This window comes from Typopeltis vanoorti, chromosome 5 (assembly GCF_054136105.1).
Source record: "Typopeltis vanoorti isolate ZY-2024b chromosome 5, IOZ_Tvanoo_1.0, whole genome shotgun sequence".
Classification (NCBI taxonomy): Eukaryota; Metazoa; Arthropoda; class Arachnida; order Uropygi; family Thelyphonidae; genus Typopeltis; species Typopeltis vanoorti.
The window spans coordinates 59,541,609-59,559,989 of record NC_143553.1 but is presented as its reverse complement, the minus strand read 5'-3'; the positions used below and the strand labels follow the sequence as shown (position 1 = coordinate 59,559,989).

Genomic DNA, 18,381 nt, shown 5'->3' with positions numbered 1-18,381 from the left:
TGTTTTCCCTATGTAGGGTATTGCTGGTGCACTGACTTTTGTAAGCCTCTGAGTGGGCAAGGTAGGAAAAGGGATCTTTGGATGAGCTGAGTATGCTACTTAATTTTCCAGGAGGTTTGAAGGATGCCTTAATGTTGTCTTTATGGAGTGTTCTATCTATTTTTTCTGATATTCCCCATGTATGGTATGGCTATGGCATTCTTGTAATCATTTTGCTTTTAATGGTATTATTGTGGAGGATCTTGTGAACTATTTTTTTGTTGTAGCCATTTTTTGTTTAGCTAATAATTTCGTATTATTTGTTCAACATCTGCTCACTGAAGCATATTTTTAGGACTCTGTTTGAGGGTGCTGATGATCCATAGTTTTTGTGTTGGGTGGTGGCATGAATTTTTATACATGTATGTATGTATTGGCCTGTGTATGTAAGTTTGTGGTAGACCATGAATGAAAGGCAACCTGAAGGAGACTTGTGACAAGTGTGTCTAGAAAAGGAAGAGAGTTATTGTTTTCAATCTCAGTAGTAAACTGGATACATTTGTGCTCTTTGTTCAAATGGCTTAAGAATGTATTTAATGTTTCACAGCCATGGGGCCAAATGGAAAAAATATCATCAACATATCTGTGGCAGACTTTGGGGTTTAGGCTTGCTGAATGAGCTCATTCAGCAATGTAGGCATTTGAGCAATTTGCAGGTAGAAATTATTTTGCCACACAAAATACCTGGATTGAAGTACATAAGCAAAGTTAACCGTGATATTAGGTGGAAATATGTTCTATACAAGAAGAATGATATCATTGATCAAGACCGTGGGCAGGTTAAAGCTAAATCATCATCGTTGATTGTGATGTTTTTAATTTTGTTTATAAATTGTTGTGTTTTATATTTAGGAGGGGGAATGACCCACCAACTCCTTGAGTGTAACCGCTAGTTTCTTAGCCATGGGATAATTGGAGTTGTCGAGTCCTTCACTATCGACTGTAGTAGTGTGTTTGTTTTCTGTATTTTAAGCAGGCTATAAATTCTGGGAGTATGGGCATAATGTGATAATAGCTTTTTAATTGTTTCCTCTGCCCGTGCGATAACTGATTTTATTAATTCTGTGGTTTTCGTTTTGATGTGGTATGAAAGATTATAATTAACTAATTGGTATGTGTTGTGGTCAGATAAGTTGGTTCAGTTTTAAAGTACACTGTCCTATCAAGAATAACAGTAGCATTGCCTTTATCTGTCTTGGTAATAATGATGAATCTGGTTATTTCTTAGAGATTTAATGACTAATTTTTCTGCTTTAGTTAAATTGCAACTTAACTGTTTATTAGAATTTAGTATGTTGGCTATTTCCATCTGTATTTTATCAGCTATATTGGAGGGAAGGGATTTTAGACCTCTTTCAATGTGGTATATGAAGTATAGTTTGTTTCTAGTAGTTTCTGACCTTGATGTGATAGCATAGCTTAAACCTTTTTGCCAAGGCTTTTTTGTGTTTACAAAATTCAATTTACCTTCACTATGTTAAAACAGGCCTGTCAGACCATGCACTTCAAATATGTCACAGAATCAACTGGAAAGCACCAAGTCCCTATACTGCACTAAAAACTGGTTTGAAAGGAAGTTCAAGGAAGCTTGTGAGATGCTGAAACATCATCCAAATCTAAAAAAAAAAATGGATTAATAATTCTTTGCTATGAATGCTGACCACCATGTAACCTTGAAAGAAAGAATTCCCAGAAAAAATTGAATTGCTCATGCAGTTGGCAGGTTTGAGTAGCAGCGTGGAGTTGTCTACTGTCATGAATCAAAACAACTCCAGAGCAGAGAAAGATTCATCTTTTGTTTTGAATAGACCATTGCAGTTGTTTTAGAGTCTCACAGTGAGCATTTGCATTTATTGTTGTTCCGTGAAGCATGAAATCAATGCAGATGCTCACTGTGAGACTCGAAAAAGAACTGAAATGGAGGAACAAAACATGAATCTTTTTCAGTTCTGGAGTTGTTTTGATTCATGACAACACACAACTCCACACTACTGCTCAAACTGACAATATGTCTTACTTCTTGACTCTTACAATGGAACATCACTGTTCAAGCACATTCTGCTTCTTGCACTGCCAATATGCATGATAGGAACTTAGTTTCTGGATGCATCTTTTTTTTTGTGTGTGTGTGTGTGTGTGTGTGTGTGTGTGTGTGTGTGTGTGGGATCCTAATAGTACATTATTCTTAATCTAGCACTCTTGTGACTGCACAGAGAAAGATACCCATCCTCCATGCACTTAGAATGGCAATTTAGAATTTTTGATTATTCATTTATTTACATTGATTATTGAAAAGCTTAAACTGAAATATTTGTATTTAATTTTTACCTTTAATTGAATTTCTCTACTGTGAATATGTCATTTTATTTTAATGGATATTACCCAGTTATCACTCCTCTGATATGGATGCTTAGACATTTGTTTATCACTCATGATAATGCTTAGTGAATAAAACATGCCTAAAGTTAATAATCAATTAATTTTATTTAGTTACTGAATTAACAGTTTTACTCTTATTTTTCAACCTGTTCAGTATTAGAGATCCAACTTGATTTATAAAAAAAAAAAAAAATGATCTGTGATCGTTGTTTTTTTTATGGATAAACAAAGTTGGGTTTCTTTTAACCCCATGTTTGTATGTATTATGAAAGATCCATATGTACACTCCAATTAGTTGTACTCCAGATAACCTGTTATCTAAATACCTAGCTTTTAAAAAATTGTATTTCACATACTGATTCCTGTATTAAAAATACTTCTGAAAGTTTTTGGATTATACACGAATTAAAACTCTTGCAATCTGATATTTTAATATAGTTCAGATGTTAGTTCCTTATTACCAGTGGATAAAATTTTCTTTCATATCAAAAATCTGTTTTCTCCAGATGTAGCAAATGTTGTAAACACTGATTATTGGATACTCATATTCACATAAATAAAGAATAATAATTTTTTATTATTGTAAATATTTTGGCCAGAAATTAATTGGCCATCATCATTGCATTGACATAATCGCAAGGTGAAGCTAGAACAAAGAACATTAATTCTGAGACATGTGCTGGAGTGCCACCATACAGGTAATTACAAAATCAAATGAGATTACAAGTAAAGCCAAAACTGAAATTAAAATGATATGAAATACAAAAATTAGATAAAATAATTGAATAACACAGCATTATATTTAAAAAAAAATAAAATGTGTGTGTGTGTGTGCATGCTATTGCCTGTTATTGCTATTTATGAGGATAAGATTCTCCGAACTCTTGATAAGGATAGGCAGTCATTCCAATTAAAATTTGGACAGTGTGCAAGTGTTTCAGCACCCTCTCTTTAAATAACCACTCAAACTTACAGTGGGAGTGAGGATATTTAAAGAGAGAGTGCTGAAACACTTCTACACTGCCCAAACTTAAATCAGAATGTCAGCCTATCCACCATTGCTAATAACTGGGAGAGTCTCATCATCAAATGGCAATGATAGACAATATTTGCTCTTCCTCCCCCCCACCTCATTTTTTTTTTATATAATGCTGTGTCATTCGATCATTTCATTTATATAAATCTTGATAAGTTTTGTATATCAAATCACTTTCATTTTAGCTATGAATATCATTGTAATTTAATTTTTTTGTAACCATCTGTATGGTGGCATTCCAGCATGGGCTCAGCTCTGATAAAATTAGCAAAAAAATGTATCCATTCAGTAGAGGGAAAGGCCTGAAGATGAAAGTGTCTTAAACTAACTTAAATCTTCTGTTTGGCAAAAATATATGGATGACATAATCATCTGGAAATATAGTGAACCTGAACTAAATTTTCTTTGTTTCTTTAGCTTACATAAAAAAAAAAAAAATCAGAATATAAATTTACAAGGAATTGGAATGAAATAATAAACTGTAATTTTTGGATATTTTGATTTAAAAAAAAAAAGTGGTATATTTTTAGAAGCATATTTTAAATCCATCTATTATCTTCATGCTAAATAGCTACACCACCCTACACAAAAATGTGCATCATTAATACATTGAGAAATTGAGTATTTTACATCTTAAGAAATGAAATAGAAGGAAGAGTTAGACATATTATGAAATTAATTCTTTTTTTAATGGTTTTCCTTAAAAGCAGTTTATAAATTATTGCATGCAGAGAAGCCACTATATTGAAGCACAGATGTAAGACAGATCTAGCTACTCTTCATACTTTTGTTGCAAAATTTCTATTGTTTCACTTCATTACTTAAAGATTTAGACATTAATTATTATTATTACATGATACCTCCAGAGTCCAAATACTCATTGAAGGAGGGCACCTACTCTACATTTCTATGTCTCCACCACTCAATCCACAAACTACAACGAACCGCATCATCTACACTAGCGCTATCTACTACCCACCACCACCACTAGTATTTTCACAGACAACATAAACATCCATGCCCATGTCAGGATTCAAACCTGCAGCCTTTTGGCTGCAGAGCAGATACGCTAACCACTCAGCCAAAACCACTTGATCCAAAAACTGTATAGCTTTTCAAGACCTAATTTCTTTCAGAAATATCTAGGTGTCTATAAAATTCACTAATTCTGTAGAAAGTTCACATCAGTCAGAAGAAATTTTGTAGGGAAGTAATATCATAGTGATAACAATAAATTACACGATAACCACAGTAATTAACTTTTCGCCTTTTCAAAAAAGTTGCCAAGCCCTTTTACATCAGCTAAATCTGAATCGGAATGATTTTCTCTTTCTCCCAAAAGTTTGAGAGATTCATATCTTATGTAACCGTCAAATATAGTTTTTAATAATATTATTTATTAATATTAATTTCTAGCACGCGGCAACAATTTTTAATTGGTAAACTACTGACTGCTGTATGTACCTTGTATTCCCATTTCTTTGATTTGCTTGTTTCTACACACTGATGATGTACTGTTATTTTCAATGCGAAATATCTGTACTTTCATTTCATTAAAGTTAATTACTGTGGTTATCGTGTAATTTATTGTTTATAGTCATGCTATGGGTATCTTTAATGATTGGAATATCATTGTAATGTTGCTTCTGACAGAAGCAAGAAGAAAGACTCATCTACAAACTTAAATGCAGTTTGTCTGAAAGTAACTTATATCATTTTAAAGATTCTAGAGAAGTTCTTTGCTTGCATAGTATCCTTAACAGGAATCAGGACTTTAATTTTGCACAAAATGGAAGTTGCTTGTCAGATTATTTTATTATTATTAACACCTGACCTCCATGGAGTCAAAGGACTCATTGCAGGAAGATATAATGTAATACTTCAGACCTAAATTACTCAAGCAATATGAGAAAGCTAATGGCAAACAAACATTTGCAGCAAGATGTTGGAAGTTTATTTTGCACTTGGTTAGACTATAATAAATTTAGTTTAATCCTTTATCCAAGTGTAAGCAAACAAAGTTTGCGCCGAAAATATCTTCACTTGGATAAAGGATTAAACTAAATTTATTATAGTCTAACCAAGTGCAAAATAAACTTCCAACATCTTTCTCTAAATCCAGAGTAATTTAATAATAAGGTGGTTTACCGGTTGGCAAATAAAAACTGTAGAGCATACAATCTTTTTCACAATGACTGCAGGTTTATTTTAATTAACCTGCAGCACTGACAAAGTTAACATATTTTAAGATTTGGTTTTATTTGTTTAGTGCTAATTATTATTACCCCAAAACCTCACGGAGTCAAAGACTCATCTGTGAAGTCCTTTTATCACACACACACAGCTCATCATGCTGTGCTTTGAACACATTCAAACTCCTTGCAGACACCACACTCTCAGGCAAGGCATTCTGATCATTCACAATTCTGCAAGAAAAAAACCTGCCCCTCACTCCCCCACTCACACCCTCTTTATACAGTTTCTAGGGATGACCTCTGGTTCTCCCCTGATCTCCCACTATTTTCTGTAGAACTTCTCCAGCATTGATCCTATAACAACCCCCCCCCCTTACCAACTTCTAGATGGTCTCTATCATATCTCCTTCTGTCCACCAGACTCTGCAAATTACATCTTCTCAATCTTTTCTCATACTCAACATTCCAGAGGTCAGAAACTACCATAGTCAATCGCCTTTGGACCCTTCCCAACATCTCTTCATCCATAATATGAAGCACATCTCCTTGCAGAGATGTGCTTTGCATTATAGGAGATAATGAGACAAGGAGTGATGAGAGCTTGATTCACCTTTGGTGCGAGTTGCCTGGTGTTGTACTACCTTACCCCAGTCCTGAAGATATTTTCAGGCGCAAACTTTGTTTGCTCACACTTGGATAAAGGATTAAACTAAATTTATTATAGTCTAACTAAGTGAAAAATAAACTTTCAACAAATAAAAACTTGTGGTTTTTTTTCATATTTTTTATCATTATTTAGTAAAACTTCTTGCATTTTGTAAACTACTCATAATAAAATTTAATTGAATGAAATAATTAAACAGAAGATTTGATAGTTCTGATATTGTGTTTCTGACATACACATCTTCAGGAATACAATAAGAAAACAATAAGTGGAAATTAGACTATTTTAAGGTTATACTTATGAGGGGACACCCTCTATAGGTTCCATTGGCTAGTCTTAGCTGTTAGGTAGGAGGTCAAAGAATTAGTTTCTGTTTGGGAATTTTAACACAACCAACCATATTTATTTAGATTAAGCTGTTTATTTAATCTGCTGCTCATTGTAAAAAGTTTTTCAAGCTTGTATTTGCTGTGATTTTGTGCCAACTATCCAAGGCATGATTAGCTAGACCTGACTGACCAGTGGTAGCAGATGCATTTTTTGTGTTCACCAAGGCAAATGTTCAGCGATCTCCCAGCTTGACCATAATGTGATAAGTTGCAATAAAAAGGAACCTTGTAAACACCTGGAATAGATAAGAGAGGAAGTGGATCCTTAACAGAGCTGAGAAACAAAACCAGCTACAATGAAATTTGAAAGCAGTGTAGAGAATTATATTTCCTTAAAGTTCTGGCTTCTTTTTTTACCTGAGGTTCTCCAGATGTAGGGAATAGTAATAGCATTACTGTAGTCTGTATGTTGAGAGAGAGATGTGAGGAGATGGGAGAATAGCTAATTTGTTATCTTTTCAGTATTATAACCATTGAATAGGAAGGTCTAATGAATAAAGGTGAGTTCAGTTGCAAGAGAGCCTGAGAAGAACAGAGGTTGGAGTCAGTTGAAAAGGGTTTTAATGTCATCATATTGTTGAGTGGGTTGGTAGGGGGGGGGGGGATTGAATGATTGGAAAGTTTGTGTATGTATACCTGTGTAGGTGGGTTTCCTGTAAACTGAGAAAGAAAATAATGCATTGGGCAGACGTGTGATTAGAGTATCTTAAAAAAAAAAAAAAAAAAAAAAAAAAAAAAGAGGGGGGGGGCAAGCTATTGTTAGTTTTTTTTTCTATAGTGAACTTGATTCTGGGGTGCTGGCTGTTGGGGTGGAGAAGTAAAGAGTAATGTGTCTGAACCATGTGACCAAATAGAGAATAGATCACAAATATATCGTAGCCAAATAAATAGGTTTTTGAGGATGGCATCATCAAAGCATGTTTTTCAAAATTCTCCATGTAGAAATTGGCCAGAAGGGGAGATGAGATAACCCATGGAAGTACCATCTATTGTTTATATAAGGTGTCCTTCCAAGAGAAGTAACCGGTATAGATGGCAAAATTAAAGAGATCAGTAACGTGGGAAGAAGGGGAAAACATTTTTCAGTAAATGTAAAGTGTCGGAAAGGGCGATGTTTGTAAATAAGGAGGTGATATCAAAGCTCACCATGATATCATTATTGTTTAAAGCTAAATTTTAGATTAAAGATTTGAAATGAGTGGAATTTTTTATATAAGATGAAGTGTGGGCACAGCCTGTTTAACTCAGTAGAAGTGGCATTTGCACTCTACGTACTTGATGCATGAAAAAAGAATTGGTGGTTCAAATCTAGTTGCTGACTAGAGGAAATTTTTCTAAGCCTTTTTTTGACCAGTTCCCGAGTTAGTCGATCTCTGGCATGGGCAAGCAGGTTTTTTCTCCCAGAAACTTGAGAAAATTGGCCTTTGAACCCACACTGTTTTCAGACATGAAATATATTGTGTTAGGATTAGGGACCATGAGATGGCGGCACTTGCTAGCTACCTTCTTCACTGCACACCAATTAATTAGTGATAGCCTTGGACCAACTATCGCTGATGGCTACCAGTGGAGATTAACTGCCCACTCAGTCTCCAAAAGTTAGATAGGGCTAAAACGCCGTTGCCTACTTCCTATATGGGAACAAAAAGGCATTAGGTGATTTTTTTTTTCTGATGAAGTGTGGCCAATAAATGGAATTAAAGATTTAGCTAAAGGTTACCAAAATTGCTGTTGTAATGCAAAGAATGCTGACATGTATGGATAAAAAGGTCTCACTTGAATTTCTCTGTACAGATCTGATCACATGGCTATATTGGTGATAGAGAAACATTGGAGAGAGAGTGTAGAGGCAAATAACTAAGACTCTCTGAAGACTCTGGAATGTTGACTATGAGGACAGATCAAGACAGTGCGTCTTCAGAGTTTGGTGGATTGGAGGAGGGGAAATGATTGCATAGAAAAATGGATGATGCAAGAATGAACAGTCATCCCTGGAAAATGTACAATGACCATGCGAGTAAAGAGGTGAAAATAAGATTTTTTTTTTTACTTGGCTGGTGGTGAATGAGTGGAATACATTGCCAGAGTGGGTAATGAATGCTCCAACATTGAATTTGTTCAAAGCAAGGTATGATAGTTATTGTGGTCGTGGTCTGTGAGTGTTTATCCTCCCATGATGATGATTCTTCTGACTCCATGGAAGATTGGAAGTAATACTAATTTAAAGGATGCAAGTCAGTAGTATCTACTTTGGGATGGAGAGGGTAATTAAGTTTATGAATTTGACAATCTGTATATCGGGGGGGGGGGTTGCCTAGAGTTTTTTTTTTTTTTTAATAGCAGGAGGCCAAGATGTTACTTTTTTAGAAGCCTTTAGAAATCTACCCACACAAGAAAATACATAAACTCTCCAATTATTCCCCCCCCCTCCCTTCTCTTTCAACCATATGGTGTCAGCAAATCCTTATCAACAGAGCCTCCAACCTCAGTTCTTCCCCAATTTCCTTTACAGCTGAACTCTCCTTTATTTTTTATTATTGCATGATGCCTCCAAGGACTCATTGTGGGAGAGCACTACTCCAATGCTTATTTTCCAAGCCTTCCTGTTCACTGATTACAATGCCAAAGAGATTAACAAATTAGCTGTTCTGCAGCTGTTACTATATCCAGAACTTTAAAGAAATATAATTCCTGCACTACTTTTAAACCTTTTTATTGTAACTTATCATATTATTGTCAAACTGAGAGATCTGCAATGGTGAACACAAGAAATACGTCTGCTGCCACAACTACGATCATTCAGGTCTAGCTGACCATGCCTTAGATAACTTGCACAGGATCAGATGGAAAAAACTACTATACTTCATCATAGCAAATACAAACTTGGAAGACTTTTTAGAATCAGCAACAGATTTAAAAAAAAAAAAAAAAAAAAAAAACTAATCTAAATAAATATGGTTGTGTTAAATTTCCCAAAATATGGTATAATTTAATTCTTAGACCTCTGCATAACATCTAGCCAACAGCACCCATAGCGAGCCCCTTATGGGACCTTAGGCTTAAAACAGTCTAATTTCTTCCGCTTATTGCTGTGTGTGTGTTTTCATGTGTGTTATTACAATTTTAGTATTATATTCCTGAAGAGGCCTCTGCAACAGAAACAAAATATATTAGAATGAATAAAACTGCTTTTTAATTATTATTCTGATCTGTATTCATTCCATTAAAACTTTATTATGAGCATAGACTAGCACCTAGGCATATGGTTGCATAAACTAGCATTTTTAACCCTGATGAATCTGGCAGATCAAAGTAGCAAAACTGATCATTTTCTTAATACTGGTATTTATAAATGACAATAAAACCTAGCTATTTAACTTCCACATTTACTATTTACTAATGTAAGATTATTATGGGAAAACCAAGAACATGATCGATATGATTACAATTAAAAGAAGATGGATAACATCAGCACAGCAGCGTTGAACTTTTCAAGGAGAGGATATAGATTCGGATCATAGCTTAGTGACTGCAAACATCAAGTTGAAATTAAAAAGAAAATATAAACTCCATCATTAGAAATGAAGAGATACAGCAAGAATAAGAAGCAGAAATAATAATAAGCATAGAACAGTGTTAGAGGAGAAACTAAAAAGTGTGGAAAAAGAAAAAAAATTTGAATCTAAGAGGGAAAGGAGTAATGAAGGTGATAGAAGACACAGTTGAAGAAACAGTACCAGAAGAAGAGAATATCAAGAAGAAGTGGATTAGACAGGAAAAACACAGAAATTAGTACAGGAGAAGAGAATGTTGAGGATAAGAAGGGATACATCAGAGCAAACAGAGGACAATATAGAAGAAAGTGTAATGAGGTGAAAAAAGCATTCAGGATACAATGAAATGGTTAGAAGCTCAATGCAGGAATATAGAACACCACTAATGGAGAGCACAGAACTAGGGAGATGTACACAATGATTAGAACCATTAATAGAAGGTGGCAACCAAAACAGATCACAATTAAAGATGAAAAAGGCAACGTATTGATGAATAAAGATAAAATTGTACAGCGATGGACAAGATACTGTAGTGAGCTATATGAAGAAAAATCAGATTTAGATGGTGTTGGGAAACTAATTGAAGCAGATATCAGCACTAGGTAATAAGTATGACATGGACATTTTAAGAGGAGAGGGAGAAAAAGCAATAAAATGGCTAAAACACAACAAGAGTCCTGGTAATGATAACATCACTGGAGAAATATGGTGACGAAAGTATGGTTACAGAAATGCACCAACAATGTAATATGATATGGAAGAAAGGGAACATGCCAGAGGAGTGGATGAAATCCATATTAGTGACATTATACAATAAAGGAAATAAGCTAGAATGTAAAAATTATAGACAATTGCATGATGAGTCACCTTGGTAAGGTAATGATAATATTGACAGAAAGATTATAGACAGAAAAATATCTAGAAGCTCTTCGATGGACTCGACAACAACTAGCCTCTCCACGAACAAGAGAAACCTTAAGCATTTCACTTAACAGTAAATGTCATTCACATAGTACCTGTCATACTTCTCATTTACCAGCAGATGTGGTTAATAGAAAAGAAAGCTAGGGAAAAAAAACATATATACTTGCTTTGTTGATTTTCAGAAGGCATTTGACAGCATTGACCAGAAAATGACATTAGCAGTTCTAGAATCCTATGGAATTGACAGAAAACTAATAGCTATATTAAAAGATGTTTATAAGAATGCAGTTGCAGCAATTAGAATAGGTGATGATTTGGGGAAATGGTTTAGAACAAGCAGAGGTACTAGACAGGGTGACCCAATATTACCAAGCATTTTCATTGCACATTTAGAAAGAGCAACAGACAAAATGAAGAAGTAAAAGGAATATCAATACATGGGATGAGAATTAGCAATCTGAAATTCACAGATGACATTGCTATTTTGAAGAAGATGAAAGAGAACTACAAAAAACACTGAAACTGTTAAATGAGGAAGGGAATTAATTGAAACAAAAGATACAAGTGGATGGAATTGATATAGAAAATGTAGAACAATTCACATATTTGGAAAGTAAAATGACATATGACTTGGACTGTAAAAAAGAAATAAAGATCTTGATTGTAAAGGGAAGGCTATGGATAACATCTGGAAAAGTGAAGCAATCAGCCTGCAAACGAACTAGAAAAATGCATCTTTAGCAGTGTACTGTATGGATCTGAAACGTGGGTAATAAATAAGGAGAAAAAGAATTTTGGCATTTGAAAGCACTTGTTACAAGAAGATTCTAAGAATAGGATGGCTACAGAAGATACCACCAAAGGAGAATTTAATGCAAAAAATTATACAATGGAAGCTGCAATTATTTGGACATATCTTTGGAATGAGTGAGGATTGGAAGATAAAGACATTCATGTTTAGTATTATGGATGGTGTAAACAGAAGAGGTAGACCATACGGAGAATGGATAGACAATGTAAAGGACTGGTTGTGGAATGGGGTTACAGAAACTGCGACACTGTGCACTGGACGAAGATAGTGAAGGAGGCATCGGACACCAATGAGCAGTGTGCCCATGGTTCATGATAATGATGATGAATATAACATGGAATACATTTCAGTGATTATTGTCCAGTTGCCATGGAGTATGAAAAAACTGTTTTAAGTTAAGTACATAGCTGTATTTCAGTATACTTTTTTTTGATACCAAGTCCAAATTGTTTTATGTTCCAAAACGATCTATCTTTTCAGTGTTGTGAACAAGGTCTATTTATATAGTACTGTCCAGCTAAGTCAGATTAGAGAGGTAGCCAAATTCTGTATCTTTTACCAAACTCAGAGTTTGGAGACCAAATGGAATTCAAGATTATGCATCATTTCTATTAAGCAGTCTCTTTATGAATCTGGCTTCTTTAAAAGGTTGCTCATATTTCCTCTAACATTTTTAATCATTATTAGATGCCAAATTGCCAATTATTATAAAATAAAAGTCTGTTCATTAAAGAAGCATTATAAATATAGAATACTTATTTGGTGTACCACTTTTGCAGGCATAAACTTTGTGGCAGATTACAGTGTGTTACTTCTGCTCTTCCTAAAGAGCTTAGAATAGGTATCTCGTCTTCATATATTTTCAATTATTTGATTTTTTCATCACAAGGAAAAAATATTGCGTGTTATACTGCAATGGTGGATTTTGGTCTCAATTCCGTTGATCCAGGATTGGTTCCTGATGGAAGTAACTGTGGCAAAAACATGGTTAGTATTTATTTATGATCAGAAACTGACATTAGATTTCATTTAAAATGAAAACAAAAATTAATTTGTCTATTAATATTTAAGTGAGTATTCATGCTTTTATTTATTAGAAAAAGTTTCAGTTTACATATTTGTTAAAGTATGTATATTTAGAAATGACACCAAGATCAGCAGATAATTATTACTGATGAATGATAAATATTATTATTACACTGGTCTCTGAGGTAGTAGGAGCCAAGAAGCATGCAAGAACTGGCCAGGAGCTTTACTAACACCTTCCTATATCTATTCTTGTCCAGCAATTGCTGCTGCTCTACAGAAAATTGACAATAACCCTAAAGAAAAGCTCTACTCCAATAAAGTCCAACGGATTACAAAGCAGTTCTACAGATCCACGGCCATATCTAGAAGCTCTTCAATGGACTCGACAACAACTGGCCTCTCCATGATCAAGAGAAACCTTAAGCATTCCTTATTTTTAAGGTTACACGGTGATCAGCATTCATATTTACGAATTTAGGGACACAAAACACATGTTTGAAATGATTATTTTACTTATTATTAATAAAATAACACTTGACGTTTCGACCTGTGTATTAAGGTCATCATCAGACAGCTACATGTGTATAGGAAACCAAGCTACATGCTCTTGCATTCTATAAAGGTAAATTAAATCTACGCTGTTAATCTTTTTCTTACCTGACCTATAGTGATTAAAAAAAATTAAATAAATAAAAAATAATAAAAATAAAAAAATAAATAATTAATAAATAAAAAACTACAATAAACTCTGCTAAAGTCCTCCTGTACTAAGATTCTTCTGGATTTGTACAGTTCAAGTTGCTATTGAATGTTAAGGGAGGAAAAAAAAAAAAACACTTCACCAAGTCTTCTTGTATTAAGATTTTTCTTTGGCTTGTTCTGGTTGCTATAAAGTTTGCAAATGGGTCCTCCACATTCTTAGAATGGTTAGGCCATCATTTTTGTTCAGATTTGGATTATGTTTAAGCATTTCATGTGCTTCTTTAAATTTCCTCTCGAACCAGGTTTTGGTGCAGTGTATGGACTTGGTACCTTTCCAATCAGTTCTGTGGTATGTATGTTGAGTGCATGGTCAGAGAGGCCGGTTTTAAATACCTTAAAGAGACACATTAAATACATCCATTATATTCCAAAATGGAGGTATTTAATGTGTCGTTTGTGTCCGTCCTTCTTAATTGGGATGGTTTGCCCTGTTTCCCCTATGTATGGTAAGTTACATGTGGATTGTATTTTGTAAACCCCTGGGTGGGCTAGGTGTGGAAGAGGATCTTTGGAAGAACTGAGTAGGTGTCTTAATTTTGTCACAGGTTTAAAGGTGGTTTTGATGTTGTATTTGTGTAGTGTTCTGTCTATTTTTTCAGAAATGCCTCTAACATAAGGTATGGCAATAGCATTCGTGAAATCTTTTTTGTTTTTACAGGTATCTCTGTGGAGGATCTTGTGAATAGTTTTTTTTTACTGTATCCATTTTTTATAAATGTATGGTTGATGATCTTGTATTCCTGGTTTAGAGCTTGTTCATTTGAACAAATAGTTTAAGCTCTGTGTTTAAGGGTGCTTATGACCCCTAGTTTTTGTTTTGGGTGGTGATAAGAATTTTTGTGTATGTACTGGCCTGTGTTTGCAGTAGACTGAGAAGGAGAGACAGCTTGAAGGAAGACATGTGACGAGTGTGTGTGTGTAGGAACGGAAGAAAGTTGTTTTTTTCCATTTCAATGGTGAATTGGATACGTTTCTGTTGTTTGTTCAAGTGGCTAAGGAATGTATTTAGTGCTTCGTCGCTATCAGGCCAAATGGCAAAAATATCGGCGACGTATCTGAGCCAAATTTTAAGCTTTAGGCATGCTGACTCTAGAGCTCGTTGCTCAAAGTCTTCCATATAAAGATTAGCTATTGGAGGGGAAGGTGGTGAGCCCGTGGCTGTTCCCTCTTTTTGAAGGTAAAAATTGTTTTACTACACAAAATATTCAGAGGTGAGTACATGGGCAAAGAGGGCCATGATGTCATGTGGAAATATGTTCTGTAGGAGCAAGATAGTATCATTGATCGTGACATTGGTGAAAAGGGAAGTTATGTCAGAGCTGACTAATAAATCTTGATCGTTGAGCGTAATGTTTTTAATTTTGTTTATGAAATGTGTATTTTATATGTAGGAAGGGGACTGACCTACCAATTCCTTGAGTGTGGCCACTAATTTTTTGGCCAAGTGGTAATTTGTGTTGTCAATTCCTTCAACAATCGGATGTAGTGATGTGTCTGTTTTGTGTATTTTTGGCAGGCCATAAATTCTGGGTGAAAGGGCATAATGAGGTATTAGGTTTTTAGTTGTTTCTTCTGGCCATGTGTTAATGGATTTAATTAATTCAGTTGTTTTCTTTTTGATGCGTTGAGATGACTCGGTCAAGCACCTATTACTCAAACAGAAGGAAAAATTAATAACAAAGTTTCAAGCACTACAATAACATGAAAGCACAAGACAATCAGAACGCCATAACGACAACACAAGGAACAGCCAATCACCCACAAACGAAGTTAGGAGCAATCAACCACCATTGGACCATGGCCTGGTTATCAACCAATCAAACTACAATCTCACCCAAGGTGAACTCTCACTGCTGGAGAAAGGTCTAAACTATGCCATTGCACCTCTTCTTCTTCTCTTCCGTCTAAGACGGGTTGAGTCTTCTCTTGAGCAGGATCTTCCAGTCTTCTCTATTCCTTGCTGTTCGAAAAAGTTCCTTATATGTTCTGCATCCTGAGATGTTCTTTATTAATTTCAGCCAGGTAATTCTTGGTCTTCCAGGTCTTCTTTTTTCAGTTGGAAAAGTATTGATTAGGACGTGAGGAAGTCTGTCTGTATCCATGCGTACAGTATGTCCAAACCATCTCAGTTGTTGTTTTCTAATTTTTTCTATTATTGTCTTTTAATACAATAGTTCTTGTCTGACTGTGATGTTTGTTTTCTTTTCTATCCAACTTGTTCTATTTATTTTTCTTAAGCATTTCATTTCAAATGCCAGCAGTTTTTTCTCCTCTCTTTTTTTAACTGTCCACGCTTCTGCTCCATAGATGACTGTTGGTATAATTATTGCTTCATATAATTTGATTTTGGCTTGTTTAGATATCTTGGTTGTTTTCCAGATTTTCTGTAATTTTCCCATGATGGTCCATCCTATATCTCTATTCTGTGTTTGATTGTTTTGAGTTTATCTATTGTTTCTGTTAGTTTTGATCCAAGGTATATGAAGTTGTCTACTTGTTCTATTTGTTCTCCGTTTAGGGTGGCTGAGATGGTAGTTCTGTTCCTCCCTATTTTCATCACTTTTGTCTTTTGTATATTTATTGTCATGTCATATGTTTTACAGGTTTCGTTTAGCTTGTTGATCAGCTTTTGTAGTTCATTTGGGGATTTTGCAAGAAGGACGAGATCATCTGCATATTTGATATTATTTATGTTTAAACTGTTGACATTGATTCCAGGCTCATTGTCTATTGCTTTCTTTACAACTTCTTCTAGATATATGTTGAATAGGCATGGGGATAATGGGCATCCTTGCATTACTCCTTTTTGGATCTCTATGGGTTCTGTTGTGAGCGTGTCCTTTTTAATTATTGCATTTGTCTTAGAGTAATATTTTATCAGAAACTGTATTATATATTTGTCTATTGCTTTTTCTATTAGAATTTTAAGAAGGATTTCTCTGTTGGTGTTATTGAAAGATTATTTAAAGTCCACAAAACAACAATATAGTTCTTTATGGTCTCTTTATAGTTCTTTATGGCCATTGCACCAAGGTCAGTAAACAAACTTGATATCATTTATCATATTGAAAGAGGTTTGAGATCCCTCCCTGCCAATCTAGCTGACAAAATACGTATGGAAACATCTTGTATACTAAATTCAGATAAAAAAACTAAGCAGCAATCTAAACAAAATGGAAAAACTGGCTCTCAAATCCTTAAAATATAACCAGGGCATTATAATCACAAAAGCAGATAAAGGGAATGCCACTGTTGTTTTAGATCCGACAACTTTCATAGAAAAAACGAACCATTTCGTATTGGACCACAACACCTATCAAATGGTAAACTACAACACCATGAAGCGCATCAAAAAGAAAACAACTGAATTAATTAAATCCATTAACACATGGCCAGATGAAACAACTAAAAAACTAATACCTCATTATGCCCTCTCACCCAGAATTTATGGCCTGCCAAAAATACACAAAACAGACACACTACTACGTCCGATTGTTGAAGGAATCGACAGCCCAAATTACCACTTAGCCAAAAAATTAGCGGCCACACTCAAGGAATATTTTGTGTAGTAAAACAATTTTTACCTTCAAAAAGAGGGAACAGCCACGGGCTCACCACTTTCCCTCCCAATAGCTAGCTTTTATATGGAAGACTTTGAGCAACGAGCTCTAGAGTCAGCCTGCCTAAAGCCCAACATTTGGCTCAGATATGTCGACTATATTTTTGCCATTTGGCCCCACAGCCGCGAAGCACTAAATACATTCTTAGTCACCTGAACAAACAACACAAATGTATCCAATTCACCACTGAAATGGGAAAAAAAACAACTCTCTTCCATTCCTAGACATACTCGTCACATGTCTTCCCTCAGGCTGTCTCTCCTTCTCAGTCTACTGCAAACCTACACACACAGGCCAGTACATTCACAAAAATTCTTATCACCACCCAACACAAAAACTAGGTTTATAAGCATCCTTAAACACAGAGCTCAAACTATTTGTTCAAACGAACAAGCTCTAAGCCAGGAATACAAGATCATCAACCATACATTTATAAAAAAATGGATACAGTAAAAAAACTATTCACAAGATCCTCCACAGAAATACCAATAAAAACAAAAAAGATTTCACGAATGCTATTGCCATACCTTATGTTAGAGGCATTTCCGAAAAAATAGACAGAACACTACACAAATACAACATCAAACCACCTTTAAACCCGTGACAAAATTAAGACACCTACTCAGTTCTTCCAAAGATCCTCTTCCACACCTAGCCCACCCGGGGGTTTACAAAATACAATCCACATGTAACCTACCATACATAGGGGAAACAGGGCGAACCATCCCAATTAGGAAGGACGAACATAAACGACACATTAAATACCTCCATTTTGGAAAAACCAGCCTCTCTGACCATGCACTCAACATACATACCACAGAATTGATTGGAAAGGTACCAAGTCCCTACACTGCACCAAAACCTGGTTCAAGAGGAAATTTAAAGAAGCAAACCATTCCAAGAATGTGGAAGACCAATTTGCAACCTTTATAGCACCCAGAACAAGCCAAAGAAAAATCTCGATACAAGAAGACTTGGT

General features: G+C 35.0%; 1 protein-coding gene across 1 annotated transcript in view; it reads left to right on the top strand.

Annotated features, from left to right (window-relative positions):
- The window catches only part of LOC150106454 (disintegrin and metalloproteinase domain-containing protein adm-2-like), a 279,900-nt gene that overhangs the window by 188,522 nt on the left and 72,997 nt on the right, over positions 1-18,381 (top strand). The window contains exon 11 of the mRNA XM_090393007.1: positions 12,771-12,978. Within this exon, the coding sequence (XP_090249133.1) occupies positions 12,771-12,978 (208 nt within the window). The remainder of the gene's footprint in view (positions 1-12,770; positions 12,979-18,381) is intronic.